General features: G+C 39.1%; 1 protein-coding gene across 1 annotated transcript in view; it reads right to left on the reverse strand.

Moving 5' to 3' along the window:
• Nucleotides 1-1,899: 1,899 nt before the first annotated feature.
• Nucleotides 1,900-16,964, reverse strand: part of ELL2 (elongation factor for RNA polymerase II 2) — a 79,347-nt gene continuing 64,282 nt past the window's right edge. Inside the window, exons 8-12 of the mRNA XM_028505548.2 lie at nt 14,659-15,229; nt 11,568-11,634; nt 7,934-8,105; nt 5,896-5,940; nt 1,900-5,790 (exon numbers count right to left, since the gene is read on the reverse strand). Coding sequence (XP_028361349.1) covers nt 5,674-5,790; nt 5,896-5,940; nt 7,934-8,105; nt 11,568-11,634; nt 14,659-15,229 — 972 coding nt within the window. The 3' untranslated portion in view covers nt 1,900-5,673. The remainder of the gene's footprint in view (nt 5,791-5,895; nt 5,941-7,933; nt 8,106-11,567; nt 11,635-14,658; nt 15,230-16,964) is intronic.

Raw genomic sequence — 16,964 nt, forward strand, 5'->3', positions numbered from 1 at the left:
CTTAGCTCAGTGAGGAAGGGCTGGAGGGTAGAGCTGGTGGTGCAGAAGGGATGGGGAACCAGGGGTTACTGTAAAACTTGCAGGCAGGCCTGTGTGGAAGGTGTGCAGAGAGGGAGTTTAGCAGAGGAGACTCACAAGGTAGACCGTGCTGCCTATCTAGAATTCTGCAGGCCCACTGGAGTCCACGAAGTGCAGGAAGGTAGTCGGCCATTCCCCTGGAAGCACAGTTGCAGAGCTCAAACTTGGTGGATTATTACGCGAGCTCATCTTTAGGAAGCACTCTCCTACATTTCGTAGACCTGATGTGGAATTTTTATCATCCATCTAGAGATGCCTACATTGTATCAAGCATCTGATTACAGTAAGACAAACCAGCCTGGCTGGACTGTTGAATTAAGCAGGCAGGAGTTGTAAATGACACATCTCCACTGTCATACATAGCAGAATCATCTGACCCCAACCTGAGAATTAAGCAATCATAAAATATCAGACCCATCTACTGCCTCTGCTAGCCTCCTGTCCATCTCAGAAAGATAAAACCAGTGGAGCAGGTTTCAATAAACAAACCCCAAACACTCCACCTGGAAACCTCACCTGTCTCTGCCTTTGTCCCCTTTACAATCAGTCAAAATGGGCCCATTGTCACCTGGAAAATAATGCCCCAAACAAATTCTCCCTATTACATTCAGTACATAATATATAATTTAGAGAGCTGTTTTTCATGGAACTCCCAAGTGAGTTATAAACAATAATTAAGCTTCTTTCATACTCAGTAAGAAGGCATAAAGTGAAGGCATTTTCACTTCACAGCCGAGGAAAGGATTTAAAAGACAAGCACAATGTTGACTGTCTGGTGGTGGGGTGGGGGCTGCTGCCACAATTATTACATTAGAAATCTCAATTACCCTTGAGGCCCCTCGTAAACCTAACTGGAATCACTGCTGGCACTAAACATTCTAGGTTTTTAATACCAATGTGCAAGGCTTTCTTCTTTTCCTCCTCCATCATTCATTCCTTCAGAAAACTTATAGAAATGGGAGGTTAAGCATCCAGCCAGGACAATGTCTTTATGTCTGATTCAGAAGGGGTTTCTCCTACAGCTAGTCCATAGTGACAGAAGGAGCCTTTCCCTACAAAAACCATGTGATTCTAAGGCTACACCCCTGTCTCCTGTCTCTACTGGGGCTACCCCAATCTCCTTCAAATAGCCCATTGTTAAGACTGCACACATTCATTAAGAAAAACATACCTTTCCTCAAAAAAGTATTTAGCCTTCCTTCAAATTTGTCAATTCTAATAAAATCAACCTACTGAGAATAATCCACTGGACATCACCCCCAAACTCCACATTCTACTCTCCTTTAAATCGAGAGTGAGTCTAGCCTGTCTGATGTTATTAGAATGCTCCCTTTGTGAAGGTCATTCTAGCCCTGAACAGGTACCGACACACGGGGGCAGAATGGGGAAGTGCACGCAGCACACAGATGCAGCGACCAGGCTTCTCAGGCTGCACTGTTTCCACCTGGGTGACGGGCAGGTTTCTCAACTTCTCTAAACCTTAATTTACTAGCCAACAAAATAGGTAGAACTGGGTTTTGGTGAGGAGAAATGGGACAATGCATGCAAATGAGTTTGCAACCCACAGGAAAGCCTTAGTAAATGCTATCATTACCGTTCCCCTTGTAGATGCTGCCTGTGGAGCGTATGTCCTAAACCCACAAAACTTGCAGGACCTGGGGCACATTCCCTATTCCCACTTTCTAGAGTCACCAATAAATAGTATCTGTCCCAGGAAGATCACTTACATTAGGGAATCAGCACTTTGTTGTGGGTTTGTTTTATTTTTTAAGATAAAGTTAAGGGCTTGAAACGAGACAAAGGAAAAACAAGTACCAGCAATGCAATGTTAACATTTTTATTGAACTGAAGTTGGTGCAGGACAACAGGAGCCTCCATGGCTGCTGAGCTCAGTAACAACTGAAAAGTCCCTGTGACATTTTACCTTCAGGAGCCCTGACATGGTTTGGTTGGAACAACTGAGAAACAGCATAGAGATATATAATCTTTAATACTTCAAATGTTTTTGAAATGAGCCTCACAGCCTTGTTCAGTTTCCAGGTTACAAAGAACATTGATAACATCTTCTGTTGCCTTCATTTAGTAGTGTCAGTTAGGTATCCTTTCCCAAAATGTTCCTCTCAAAGTGCTGGCTAGAAAATCTCCCCCATCCGGTACATGTAAGAAAAAGGATTTAGTAACACTTAGGCAGATAATCAACTGTAAGAAGTTCAGAAGTAGTTTATACCATGAATACGAGACTCAACACTCATACTGCCAGAAAGACAATGATCTGGCTAAAGAGTTTCAGGCAAGTTCCAGAAGCAAAGAATAAAGTTATGCAAGGGGTAAGGCAACCAAGCAGTGTTGGAACTAATGGGCCATTTGTGCCTAAATCTCATTTCAACATCTTGCTTCCAACATGCAAGTATGCATTTGTTTTACATAAGGTGAATCACTTTAAGTGAAAAGAAAACTCCACCAGTTCAAAGGTCAATCAGAAATGAAAGAAAATTAATACTGAATTTTTATAATCAATGCACGGAGCAATGATATGAACTGACCACAACAATTACTTCTGAGAGAATCAGAACTGAACATCCATCACTACTTAGAGTTGAAAGTTAACCCTCTAAATTATTCCATGGGAAATAGAAAACAACAAGATAGGAAATGAAATCCCCACATAAAAAAACAAAACCACATCTAGTTCATGTTCTTTTTGGTTTGAATTAAATCAGCTACTCATTCGATCTAGAATTCATGAGTGTTGGTAAAAATCTTCAAGACTGCTTCAAATTATTTTAGATGAAATGCGATAAAATTTTAACAATATAACTGTCTTATCTTGACAATGCTGTTTCACACTTAATGTTTCTTTAAAAAAAAAACACAACTAAATAAATTCTTTGACCAAAGGAACTGATACTGAGTGACCACCCATTTCTGCAGCAATTATTTGACAGCATCTAAAAATCTAGGAGTAGGAGATGAATAATGATTATAAATATTTTAATAGGCTTATGCCCATCTTCAAAAGTGATGCGGCCTCAGGTTACAGAAGATTCAGAGATTTACAACTGATAGACAGATACACATTTTATAAGGATCTTTCCAAGGTGCACAAGGAACATCTAGATTAAGGCTTTTATAGGTGGATGGTCAAGTTTATGGGTATGAAATGCTGGATTTTTGTAAAGCATCTCCAACTTCTATTATTACCCAATTTGTAAACCAGAAGGCGTACTGATATAGGTGGTTAGGAGCTCCGAGGGCTAACAATGAACCAGCTAGAAGACTTGTTTGTAAACAAATTCCAAAATAAGAGTTGGCAGTGAAACACTTGAGAGGATGCCTCACATCCTGTAGAGGGAAAAGTTAATTCTGCACTTGCTAATAAGGATAGGCTTAAAAATGCCAATAGCTGAACTTGAACATTCAAGGCTTTGAGATTTAAAGACCTGTTAGTACTACATCTAATCCAATGAATGATTCTCATACTTTAGCTTGCAAAAGTCACCTGGAGGATACCTATGAAAATGTGGGTGGACGCCTGGGCCCTATACCCAGAGATGCTAATATGGGTGATAGAAGTGGTCCCAGCACCTTGTTTTTGAGAAACGCCACTCATAGCAAATAGCAGCACACCGTCTTTGTGTAAAAGGCCAAGATGCCCAAGAAATGATATCAATGAGGTCATTACCTACAGACACATTCCTCAGCAGAATCCACCTAATGCCTAATGACATGAGGCCCAAATTTACCCCGATTAAGTTTCCTTTCCTATCCTTTTTCAACTGAAAGTTTGAAACCATGAACATTTAAAAACGATTGTACCAATTCTGAGGTAAAAGGAAAAGCACCTGGGATCTCCACGCTAAAAGAAATGGAATTCCCTAGGAGGTCCATGCTACATAGAAATTAAATGTCAGCAGTAATGTTATAGAGCTATAGTGCACAGGGTGTTGTTTTAGTCTTTGTATAGTTTGTATGCTTTTGTATACGTTTACTACATTATCTATTCTTTCCAGTTAATCTGTTAGAAGAACTTCAAAGAGAGAAGTTCATCTACATGCTCTCTCAGGTTTTCTGGATACTAACATTTTTCTGGTTTGCAGTGATACACAACAAAGTGATTTATTTGTTTTTTTTGGATGCTGGAGACAAACAGCTTTATTAAAGATACTACCAAAAGTTTTGGCAAACATTTCAAAACACACTTGTAAACATAATGCTTCCCTTTTTAACTGGCAGCACTTTGAAAAGACAATACGGTAAGACAACACAACTTGAATTAACATTAGTTTAAACCTTACATTTTTGACATAACTTATGTTCCCACATGATAAAACAACAAGTGATAGTTTAAATCGACGTCAACAGATAAACTCCATGAAATGAAAGTTTGTGCTGTTTGATGAATCACAGTACGCAATGGTTAAATATATCCACTGTTTTCTATATTCCTGGTACAAAGGATGAAGAAAAAAATCTTTAAATATACATTTCATGTAGGTAATAATTTCTTCGCATATCTCTCTTCAAAAAATACTTTATAGCAGTATATAAATAGGTTACCTACATATTTAATTTTATAATTTTGCCCCAAAACTATAGATTTGTTTCATGTTCATAACTTATCAATTTTGCCCAATGACGCTGACAAACTGTTGAAATGGAAATGCTTTTGTCTTCTATGACAGAAGTAGCAATCTGACAAAACAACAAAACAAAACAAAACACCTACAGTAACACTCGTCAGTTGTTTGACCTGAGCGTTCGGCCTACTGAGAGCAGCAGCTTTTTGCCCTTCACACGCACTCACACCCACACCGCCTCCGCACACAGACAGCAGGCCACGCACTCGCTTGCAGAGGCCACCGTGGCTTCCCAGTGCTCCAGTCAGGTGGGAAGCGGTGCAGCTAACAATTAACCACACTATGTACACAACTAGCAAACACCTTAAGGCAATCATTGCAATGGGGGTTAACTTGCAGGGTAGTTCACTGTTCTAGGTCAAGTCAGCCTGTATGTACATATGTGTACGTGCAGCCACACATGTACATACTCAAAGACCTTTCTATTTCTTAACCCTCCAAAAACAATGTTTTAATTTTTTTTATTTTGTGCAAATTTCTAAATATCCTACCATTTAAGGCAAAGAGTTCGCATTAAGAAAGGTCAGAAAATAGGCTTATGTTTATCCAAAAGCATTTCACCTTGCACATTACTGTTTTTTTTTTTTAAACACACATAACTCTGAAGTGTGGACACTGGATCCCCAATATCTAAAAAAAAAATCATTTGTAATTACAAACAAGTTTTGAAGAAAAAACTGATTTGAAATATAGATACTGGATCCCCAGTATCTAAAAAAAAATTACTTCCACTGACAAACACAAGCCTACAGGGGGAAAAAAAAGACCAGAAAAAGCAGCTTCAAAAATGCAGGGAAGCAAAGAAAAGTGGGAGAAAAAAAAAAGGTAACTCAAGTTTACAAATACTGAAACTTTCAACCGGCAAAGTTTCATTTTTTTTGGAATCTTAGAGCAACTCATTTGGAATTTTAAATAAATAAGCTTAAGTTCATTCACATCTTCCGGTCCAAGCAGAGCTCTAGTGCCATGACTCTGCTTGCTGTTGGTCAAATTCACCTATTAGTCTTTTGATGTGCGCCAGCTTGTTATGAAGATACTCGCATCTGTATTTTTCTTCATGGTAATTGGGACTAGACTGTGGATGAAAAAAACAAAACAAAACACACCAAAGGGATCAGGTTGCAGAATTTGTAATTACTTCTCAACTTCATGTCAGAAAACCAACAGTGATGACGCCTACCTGCTTGATCTTCTGATATTCTTGTAAGACTTCTTCATGAATATTCTACAAAATTAAAAATTAGAAATCAGAAGAGAACGTTTTCTGTTTGCAGTATAAAGTTAACACACACTTGGCAAGGGGTGGGAAATATTGATGATGGAAGTTTAAATGGGTACAATCTTTAAGGAAGGCAATATGGCAACTGCTATCAATGTAGCAAATGCAAACCTGACTTGGCACTTACACTTTTCTTTTAGATTTACTGGTGCCTGAGTGAAATGACTGGTGCAGAAGGTCACTCACTGCAGCACTGTTTGTAAAGCAAACAACAGTAAACAAAATCTAAGTGTCCATCAATTCATGCAAAAGAATACTAAGAGGCCATTTAAAGGGGGAAGTGCTTATGTATTTATTAAAAAATTCTCTAAGATGCGTCATATTGTTCAGTGAAAAAAGCATGTTCAGTGAAAACAGCAAAGTGCAGAGCAATTTATATTGTTTGGTATGATTTGTTTAAAAGGGGGAAATAGAATAATACCATATTCTAAGAACTTCATTACTTCCAAGATGCATGTCTTCTCATTTTAGTGCAATTAGGTAAATGATAATGTACCATAAATTTATGGGAACATAAGATAATGGCACAACTTATAATTGATGACATCTTAGATTTAATTACATATGGTATATATGTGAATTTGTGTATATACATCTTACACACATACACTCTGAAGGAATACACTAGGACAGTACTACTGATTGGCTCTAGGGAGGGAAATCAGGTGGCTGGGGAAAATGGCTAACCCTACATACCATACAACCTGACGTATGACAGATCTGAGCAGTTTCCAAATGCTTACATTTATTCCTGCACAACTCTATATTCACCGCACCTTCTACTGCAAGTTAAATAACTTGCCCAAGGACACACAAGTATACATGGTAGGAGCTGGGAATCAAACCCAGGCACTCTGGCTCTGGAGCCTGCTCCTAACCCCTAAGCAATCCTTAGAATCACACTTTAAATATAATCATGGCACACTGGTAAATAACTACATAGAAAAAACAAACCTGAAACTGCTGTATCACCGACGTTTTGCACCCTCAAACACTAACTCCTCTGGCAAAATGCTCGATAGTTCTAGGCGGCTTGTTTAAGGTGCACTAATAGAAGACATAATGAACCTCTAGGGCACAGGCATGCTCAGGCTGATTTCCCCATTGTGGGAAAACCAATCCATTCTGTCACTTAGCTTCTTGTCAGAACAATGCTAGTGGGCCAGGATGGGAGCACCACCTATGCCTATGAAGTATGACCAAGTTACCTTGCTAACACAAGGAAAGAAACATTCCTTTAAATTAATCCTTTTGCTAAGGACAATGAGAACAGTCAGACCAGGCTTCTAGTGCTCTTTGTTAGCTGTAATAATATTACCACTTAGATAGGGAAATGAAAACTGATTAATAGCTATAAACAAAGGTCTGTCTCTGGAATAGCTGGAAACACCAGGTTTTCTTCACTTAAACCCCAAACCTCTGTGGTATGAAGCCCCCATTATATTCTATGTCTGTATCTTCCATATTCTATGCCCAACTGAGGATATTTTTAAACATTAATTAAAGTATTTACTTGAAATGGCAGTTTGGGGTAATAGCACCAGATTTAGGAACAGTAGTCTGAGTTGGTTGGCAATGCAATAAAATATTTGGATAAATCTGGAATCCAACTTTTTTCCCTACTTAGTTGTTTGGTGTTTTTCTCAATATACTAAACAATATATTATAGTAAATATATAACATGTTACATATTTTATAAATATTATGTTAAATAAAAGTTATTTTTTCCACTGATGGAAATGCAGGTTCATTGTGTTTACTTATTTTCAAGAACCATTCAAATATTTCATTTCCTTGCTAATTTTAAATGAAAGCCAAAGGCTGCAGCGAGGCTGGTCAGGGAGAAGACATGCTCTGAAGGCCAACTGGAGCCTGGAGGTTGGGCCGCACAGGGAAATGAAATCCGAAAGTCAGTCCATCTGGGAACAAATGCCTTTACCTGATATTCTTTGGAGCCTGGAGAAAGGCGCTTTCGTTGTGCATCCAGTTTGATAAATTTTCTGGCTACAGTCTCCATTCTGGCATGCAAGGCCCTGTACTCATCATACTCAGCATTGAAGTCATCCTTGTAATTCTGGCGTTGCTCATAGGAGACAATAGCAATGTATTTTCTAGTAAGAAAAACAGGATAAAAGACAGCCATGTCACTCCTTCGAAGACCTTTTAGGTGAAATTATCCCAAAGAAGAGCTTAAGAACGTCAATGAAGGAGAGTAAATATAAAAAAAAGACATGGTGGCAATAGAATTAAAGTGCAACTATGCAAAACAACACACATAGATGTAGCTTCCGAAACTTTTTTCTATCCAAAATAATTCACTACAAACTAGTGGGCAGAAGCCAACATCTACCACGAGTCACATGGAGACAGAAGGACTGATCGGGTAACGTGAAGCCAGGAGAGTGTCACAGGGTCACTGAGTGCTGAAGTTAAAGCTTTCTCTAGAGCTGCTGCTTCCTGAGGGAATCTGTCTTTAGGCCTTTCACACCTGCTGCATCGAGGATCCTCAGGCTTATTTTCTCTACCCCTTTCCTCCCATTTCTATTTAAGCAGATAGATAAAACACAAAAGGGAAAATGTTTATCATTTTTAAAAATGACATTATATAACATGTCATACAATATGTAAGAGAAAGGCAGTGTTGTATGATTAGTCTGATTTACTTTCTTCTTTTTTAAAAAAGATTTTACTTATTTTTAGAGAGAGGGGAAGGGAGGGAGAAAGAGACAGAAACATTGACATGTGCGAGAAACTCTGCTCGGCTGACGCTTGCATGCCCCCAACCAGGGACCTGGTCTACAACCCCGGCATATGCTCTGACCAGGAATAGCACTGGCAACCTTTCGCTTTGCAGGATGATGCCCAACCCACTGAACCACACCAGTCAGGACTGATTTACTTTCTTAATAAAAATGCCATAAACCTGCTTTACTTTGGGGTATCAATACTTCTAGGAGACCTGGTAAATGAAGGCCATTTCCCCAGAGTGTCAGTTTATTCAATGCTAAGTAAATTAAACCAGCATTTTACTATTAAAACAGAGTTAATATTTGTTTGTGGATCTAAGGGATGGGATCACATCAGGGTCTGGTCTGGGTCTTTGCGCTTTGTGCTTCTATCATGGAATGCAAGATTCCCTTGACTTTTTGGAGATAAAAATTGAGATTTCAAAGCAATTTCAAGCAGGTGGCAGGAGATTCCAAATGGCCCCTAGGGGTACATAATATTCTTCACTGTGGGAAAACTTGAGGTTCAGTCCTCTTCAGAATGGTTTCAGATAATCTTACCGGTTTTATTTAAAATGTGATGGCACAGATACCTAGTTGGAGATGTGAGAAAGTCATGCAGTGAGCAACCTCAGTGCCCTCATTAATATTTTTATCCATGCTGAGTTAGCGTGGAGGTTTAATTTTCTTGGTGGAACCGAGACAGTGGTGGTGTGCTGATTTAAGGCTGCCCTGCTGGCGTCTCTGCGGCACCAGGAACACTGCCAGCCAAGGCAGGGGCAGAGTCCTCTGCAGACAGGGCTGTCCTCACTGCACAGGGGAGGGGCCGAGGGCGGAGAAAGGGGCTCCGGGGAGAAGCACATGAAGGACTATGGCCAAACAGAGTGGGAAAGGCAGGGTCACTTTGTCATACAAAATATTGACCCTGCTTTCTCAAAACCACACCCTCAGCATTTCATTTAATAAATTCCTTAGGAAAAATAAACTGACCAACAGTTGTGTTGCTATTATAGAATATTATTTGATTATACTGGCATTTTAACAAAAAAATTTTACCAAAGATTATGAGTTCTACGGTTGGCTCTTAATTCAGTAATGGAATGAAATTTTAAACAGTTTGGATAATTCACAACCAGAAATAGCAGAAGTTTTCTTATTAAATGAAAATTAGGAATATCTAAGTCAGTATGAGTTATTCAGAAGTTCATCATTAACGTTTCACAGTATGGTCTCTTGGTTTCTTATGAAGCAACTTAAATTTAAGTTTTATATTTTTAGTGATATTTCTGAAAATGCATGCTTTCTTACATTTTCAGAAAGTTTTTTGGTTAAAATAAATTGCTTTTACTTAAATAAAGGAAGCAAACAATCACATAGGTTATGTATTTTCATAACTTGTGAAAAGCTAGGGACATGCCAAATGTGCAAAAATGCACTGAAGCAAATGCAGCGACCATCCCTAACCAGCAAGTTCATTTTGCTTTAAATGTAGAACTAACTGGTCAAGTGGACCAAACAGGACCTGAATCCATGGGGAAAAGGTCTGAACAATTTTTCAGTCTCCCTACATGATCTGTCATATATAACAAGTATATGTCAGTACAACAAAAAAGAGGAACTCGAAATCAATTGCCAGAGGATGGGAGCACAGCACTGTAGCTCTTGTTTGAGGGGCGGCAACTTTCACAGCACTTCAAGGACAAGTGGGTCTGCAGTTGGAACGGTGAACCCCGTCATCAGTTGAGACAGGTGCTATCCCCCAACCAGCCCTTCCGGGGCCAACTCAGTGGCAGCTGCTTTTCAAAGCTCCCCACAGGACTCTAAAACCATGCACTGCCTCAGATGAAAGAGTACTCAGCATGGTTTCTTGGATTCCTTTTAGTTAAGAGATGATAACCAACATTATGGTTTCCTGCGGTATCATTCCCCAATAAGTATAGCTTTCACAACACTGTTAAGCAAAAGTAACACATTTTAAGTATAAAATGTTCTCTACTCTGGAGTTGAGCATTTCATTGGCCATGGAGGACTAAGTAGCATAGTTAAACTTTGTCTACCCTGAGATGGTACTAAATAGAGAAAAGATGCTCATACAGCCGAGATTCCATTTTCCATTCTACAGTCAAGCTATTTTGCATATCTGTTCATTTTTTAAGCTACTAACAGTCAGACTTGTTTGCTCTTTCACTCTCCATTTTTCCAGGCTCTTGCAGCTTAATTATTTACTTCTTATAGAAGCCTTTGAGTCTGTAAAAAAGCTAGAATTATGTGTCCAAGTTATAATTTCTGTGATAGCCAGTTACAAAAATGTCCCCAGCTCAGCATTTAGCAACTTGTTGTCAGAACAAGAAAAACATTATAACCTGTACTAAAGTGAGATGATCAAATCTTACTATTCTCTCCCCTTAAAACTAATTTGATAGCAGAGCTTTATTTAGATAAAAATCAGTGTACCTCTACTTTGGATGAACTGTAGAGGTTTAAACATTTTATCAGTAACATGTGCAGGGAATGACTGTGCATTAATAGACGGTCAGCCTCAAAGAGTCCGATCCCTGAAATCTTTCATAATCAAACGCTTGGCCTGGCCCAGGAACAAAGGACAGGCTTCTCTATACTTAAACGCCACTGAGCAGGGCTCAGCGCAGGGGGAGGGACAACCTGCTCAAGCTGACAAGGGCAGATTTGTGATGAGCAGGCTTAATGGCAGCCTTTCAATTGCAGGGGTGGCTCCAGGACACTATTTCTGGAACTTCTTACTTTTCTGATTTGCAAATTATGGGAAAAGAATTTGCAAACTTTCTAAAATTAAACCGTTTTCTCCCAATGGCAGACATCTAAACTTACATCAAATAATCTGGGAGTTCAATGGTTGAAGAAGGCTCCGTGGAGGCAGTGCAACCCTCTTTAACTCCTATGAAGGAAAAAAAAAATTCAAGCGTTCATCAAACAGTACGGTTATAAAATGCCTATAATTCTAAAATAGATCAGAAACATCTGGAACACTTTTCCTCAAATTCTTTTCTTCCATCTCAATAAGCAACAGTGATCAAGGAATACAATTGAACACGAACAATGGAGGCCCTATGACCAGCGCCAGCAGAACCGACGCCAGGCATTGAAAGCACCCGGCTACTGCAGTGTCTGCACAATAAAGGAATTCCATCTTAACCCAGGGTCAGTCTTCTATTCTTCCAACAACAGTTGTGGCATCTGCCCAGCAATTCAAAGATTGTGGTGGCAGATGCAGCCAGACAATGGGAGATACAAATTTTACATGAACATCTACTTTTCATAGGATTTAAACAAGGCGGATGAGACAATGAAGTCAGGTAGCAGACTTTCGGTCCCTGTGTTTCTAACTGCTCCCCTTTTCATATGCAGACACTGGAAATGGGTACTTTTCCCACTGGTTTAAAGTAATTTGAAATAATTGGTTTAAAATAAGTTACTACCGAACACTGATTTATACTCCTCTAATCTCTAACACTTAGAACAATACAGATTTGTTTTTAAAAGGACAAATAAATAAAGTGCTAGTCGTTCAGGACTATGCTATGAAAGTGTATAAAATCCCTCAGTATTTCATCTGTTTGAACGTGCCATTTCCAGAGGGTATGTTTTGACTTTTTACCAGGATAATTTTTTTATCATTCAAAGTAGAATTAAAATAGTAACTCAAACCCTAACTCTGAGGGCTGGCGAAACATACATGTTCAATATAAAACACAAGTGAAATTTGAGAATTTCTTGGTTTAATACTTTAAAGGACAAAGCATACTAAACAAAACATGCAAACTCTGCGGACTTAATGTTCCTGTACATATACAGATAAATACAGTTGCCCCCATTATCCATAGGCGATATGTTCCAAGAGCCCCAGTGGATGCCTGAATCTGTGGATAACACCAAGTCCTTTCCTATCCATATGTACACTTTGTGGCTTCACTTTGGCTCATTTGAAACAGCAGCATCACTCTGCACTGTGGGGCCATTAAGTAAAATAAGGGTTGCTTGAATGCAAGCCCTGCAACACCGAGACAGCCAATCTGATAACCTAGCCAGCTACTACTAAGTGACTGTCAGGCAGGTAGTCATACAGGGTGGAGACAATGGACAAAGGGGTGATTCACCTCCTGGGCAGTACAGAGCGAAACAGTGTGAGACTTTGTCATGCTACTTAGAACAGCACTCACTTTAAAACTTATGAATTGTTTATTTCTCTAATTTTGCTTTTAATATTTTTGGACTACAGTTGACTGTGGGCAACTGAAACCACAGAAAGCAAAACTGTAGATAAGGAGGGACTACTGTATGTTTGATTGAGGCTTGGGTAAAATAATTTGTTTTTACAACAGCCTAAGTCTTAAAGGAAAAGGCATCAAGTGCATGTCACCTGTCTCCTTTGCCACAGACACCAGGTAAGTTCCAAAAGATACAGGGGACATGGGTCTGGATCTATCCTTGGTGATAATCTCAACTGTCTTTGAAAGATACCACATCCTCAGCAAAGGATTCAACACACCGGGACACAGTCTTCCAGCACCAGCCTCTGACTCTGGATCACCATCCGCGGGCTCGAAGTGCGGAGGGTGGGGACTACCCAGTAACCTGGTTTTCCAATTCTGAACATGAGGTTTTATTACCTCTTGCCTTTTCCTGACCTGGTGAATTCAAGTGTGACAGTGTTTGAGGGAAAAAGCTTGTACCTATCTCTTGTGCCACCATTTATCAATAGTACCATATGATCCCATATTTCAACAGATAAACTCTGACATGCAATATACTCAATCCAGGTCAATAAAGGCACTGTTACCATATTTTTCTACAATCAAAGCTTCTCCCATAGGGTAAAAATAGTTAAATCTAAAGACTACAGATTTTCAGTATTGTGGGCAAATTACAGAAAGGCAATGCTCCTTCAACTCTATTCATTAAGGAAATTTTCTAAAGTTGTGTCTTCCTGGGGAATTGTGCCTGACTTAGGCTGAGTTTAAAATGGGCGGCAATGCTAAATGACAGGCTTGGGTCTTCTGTGTGCTGGCTGCCAGGTCAGACATTAAATTTTAGAGGACAACTCCTTTAAAAAAATCAGAAAAATCTAATTTTGTTGTTAGGTTTTAAAAATCACTATGCCCCCAGGCAAGCAGCCCTTTTACTGGTTAGCTTCTCATTAGAGGTAAAGCATTATCTTAAGCTTCTTTGGGTCTCTAGATATTTGGCTTTTAAAGCTTCCAAAAGCTTGGAATGATTAATTTTACTAAGAACAACTGATGTTAGTTTACTAAAACAGTGTTCTTAAAACTGAAAAAACAAAACAAAACAAAAAAACCCCCTTAAGACCTACCAAGCAAACTGTCAACAGCCTCACACAAGACAAACTGCTTTCACTCTGAGGGAAGATGATGTAATTCGATCTGTAAATGTAATTGTACCTTGTCTGTTTCATAAAGAATTTGACATTTCCCCTGTGCTAATATTAATTAAGGTGAGGGTGACCCTGTTTTTTTGGCAAAGAAGGAAATGAATATTTTTATTGCTAACTGTGTGTCTGGTTAAATCCGTTTAAGAATGGCATAAAATAGGTCATGTGGAGGTTGCACAAAACCATCATTGTTACGGAAAAGAGCAGCAAAGCCCACCTTCTTTAAAAGGGGTCTCCAGAGGGTCACAGGGTCATTCTCAAATGTTATTCACCATCTTATTAACAAATATAAAAAATATATTTAGTAGTTGGCTAAAAAGAGACCAAAAATGACTGCAGTAAAATGTCAAGAAAAAAACTGCTCAAAAACACAGTACTAAAATTAAGAACTAAATGGAAGCTCATTTAGAGGAAAAAGTATGACAAATTATGAACACCATCACTTCACATGCACGAAAGTCCCCTCCCCCCACTCATTTACACCTGTGGTCGGTTTTTACAAGCACAAAATACCTTCATTGGAATCTGGACTGGAGTTGTTCAGCTTGGCAATTTCCTCATTTCTTTTAAGGTCCTCTTTGATTTCCTCAATTGTCTCAATGTCGTGTTTCTTTATCTGGTCCTTTTCCTTGTGTTTTTTAGACTTCTTTTTGTACTTTTTGTGAGACATTGAATGGTTTTCTTCTATAGCGTTTGGACACTTTAGTAGAACTGAATCAGAGGGTAAGGTTTCCAGAGAAGTCCTAGAGGTATATTTGTCTTGCTGGTCCTCACAGATACCACTGTTCTGACTAAAACTGTCAACAGGTAGGTCTTGAGTCCCCCGGCCTTCTGGAGTGCTAGGGGAGTTGGAGTTAGAATGCACAGTCTGAGGGGGATTGGAGACAGGCAGGTGCGTTGAAGGCAGTGGTGGAGCGGTGGGGATGGCGGCGGCTGCAGGAGGCGGCGCGAGGCCTGCGGCACATTTTTCACTGGTGGGACTGATGTGACCATTTAATGTTGGTGGCACTCTGTTTGTCAGGTGAGATATTCGAGTTTTTTTATTCATTAAAGGATCAATGAAATCTGAATCTAAAAGTCGTTTCTGGGGGAGAAAACAGGAAAAAATATTAGCTATTTTTCATGAAGATTCAATATATGTATCACTGGTTACTATAAGGACAACTGAGTAATTTTATTCACAATTAAGTTTATCACTGGTGTTGTGTTAAACTTTTCTCTAAGCTTAAGTAAAAACAAACAACAAGCCACCAAAACAAAAGTGAAGTAAATCCTCATGTCTAACGTAAAAAAGCAGAGTCTGGCAAATACAAAAGTAGACAAAGGCAGGTTTACTGTGCCACTGTGACATTCTTTTGAGTTAATAAAGCCATTGTAATAATCATAACCAGCATGTCTTTTTCCATACAAACAACAGTTAACCTACTTTTGCCTACCTCTGTACAAGAGCAAATCCACACCCCCCAAAAAACAGAATTATCTTCTGGAGGGTGGGTCCCTTGTAAGATAGGCTTCCCCTGCTAGGTGAGTGTTCTAGGAACCCAACTGTATCAGTGTACCAGCTGGCATTGTTGTGAGAGGCTGTGTTCAGCTTTATCGATTTTTTTCTGAAGACTCTTTCAACTCATTTGTCCATTTCATAATGGGTGATTTACAAGCATACCTGCCCACAACATGCTGAGTGTTCAGCAGTTTTGGACCAAAAACAGCATGACTGCCATGCCCCATCCTCCCTGTTCACCTGATCTCACCCCAGAGACTATTTTTGTTTCCCCAGATGAAAAAAAAGTCCTTAAATGAAATGTTTTGCTGATGTGGAAGAGGTGAAACAAAAAAATGGCAGAAGAACTAAAGGGCATCAAAATTCACTGGTTCAAAAACTGTTTTGAGCAGTGGAAAACTGTCTGAATAGGTGTACTCCATCAAATGGAGAGTACTTTGAAGGAGACTGAAGCTTAAACATGTAAGAATAAATACACAATTTTTATAAATAAATATAATTTTTTATAAATAAATTCCAGTTTTGGGGGGATCCCCCCTCATAAATGTTTCTTGGAGTACTCATCTTTTAATTATACAGCCCCACCCTAAGTTCCCCGAGATACTATGCTATTCAGGAGAGTATTAAAGGGAGGTGGCCAGCAGTTTGCACCATTTCACTCTGTCAGAACTAATAAGGGTAAGGAAAAGGTCATAAGCCTTGCACTTATTTAATCTCTTCCAATGTGCTAAGATGTTCCTGTTATAAATATTTTGGCTGTCATTTATTATTTCACCTGTCAGAACATGGGAACAGCCAGCACCTACATAATAATCTCCCTAAGTCTCTCTATCATTGTTGAAATACTATTCATTTCGCTCCGCTTCACTGGATTAGAAAATAAGTCTTAATAATTGGTCCATAAAAATGATATGGAGCCCTGGCCAGCTGACTCAGTTGGCTGGAGTATAGTTCTGTGCACCAATAGGCTGTGGGTTTGATCCCTGATTGGTCAAGTACAGGAGGCGAGTGATCCATGTTTCTCTCTCACATCTCTCTCTCCCCCTCCCTTCTTCTCTCTCTAAAACCAATGAATATATCCTTGGGTGAGGATAAAAAAAATGATATGGAATTACTGTTTCAAAAATTTTAAAAATCATGCTAGTATTAGCCCAATCCAGCAATAACAGTAACAGTATTTACATTAAAAAGAATATTTAGACCGCTGAAAAGTATAACAGTGTACATCCAATGAAATACCAGGGCTGAAACTTCAGCTTGAGAGAAAGAAAGTCAATCATTCCATTAATTTAATCTGTTTTCAATTTAGCACCATTGA

This window comes from Phyllostomus discolor, chromosome 3 (assembly GCF_004126475.2).
Source record: "Phyllostomus discolor isolate MPI-MPIP mPhyDis1 chromosome 3, mPhyDis1.pri.v3, whole genome shotgun sequence".
Taxonomy (NCBI): Eukaryota; Metazoa; Chordata; class Mammalia; order Chiroptera; family Phyllostomidae; genus Phyllostomus; species Phyllostomus discolor.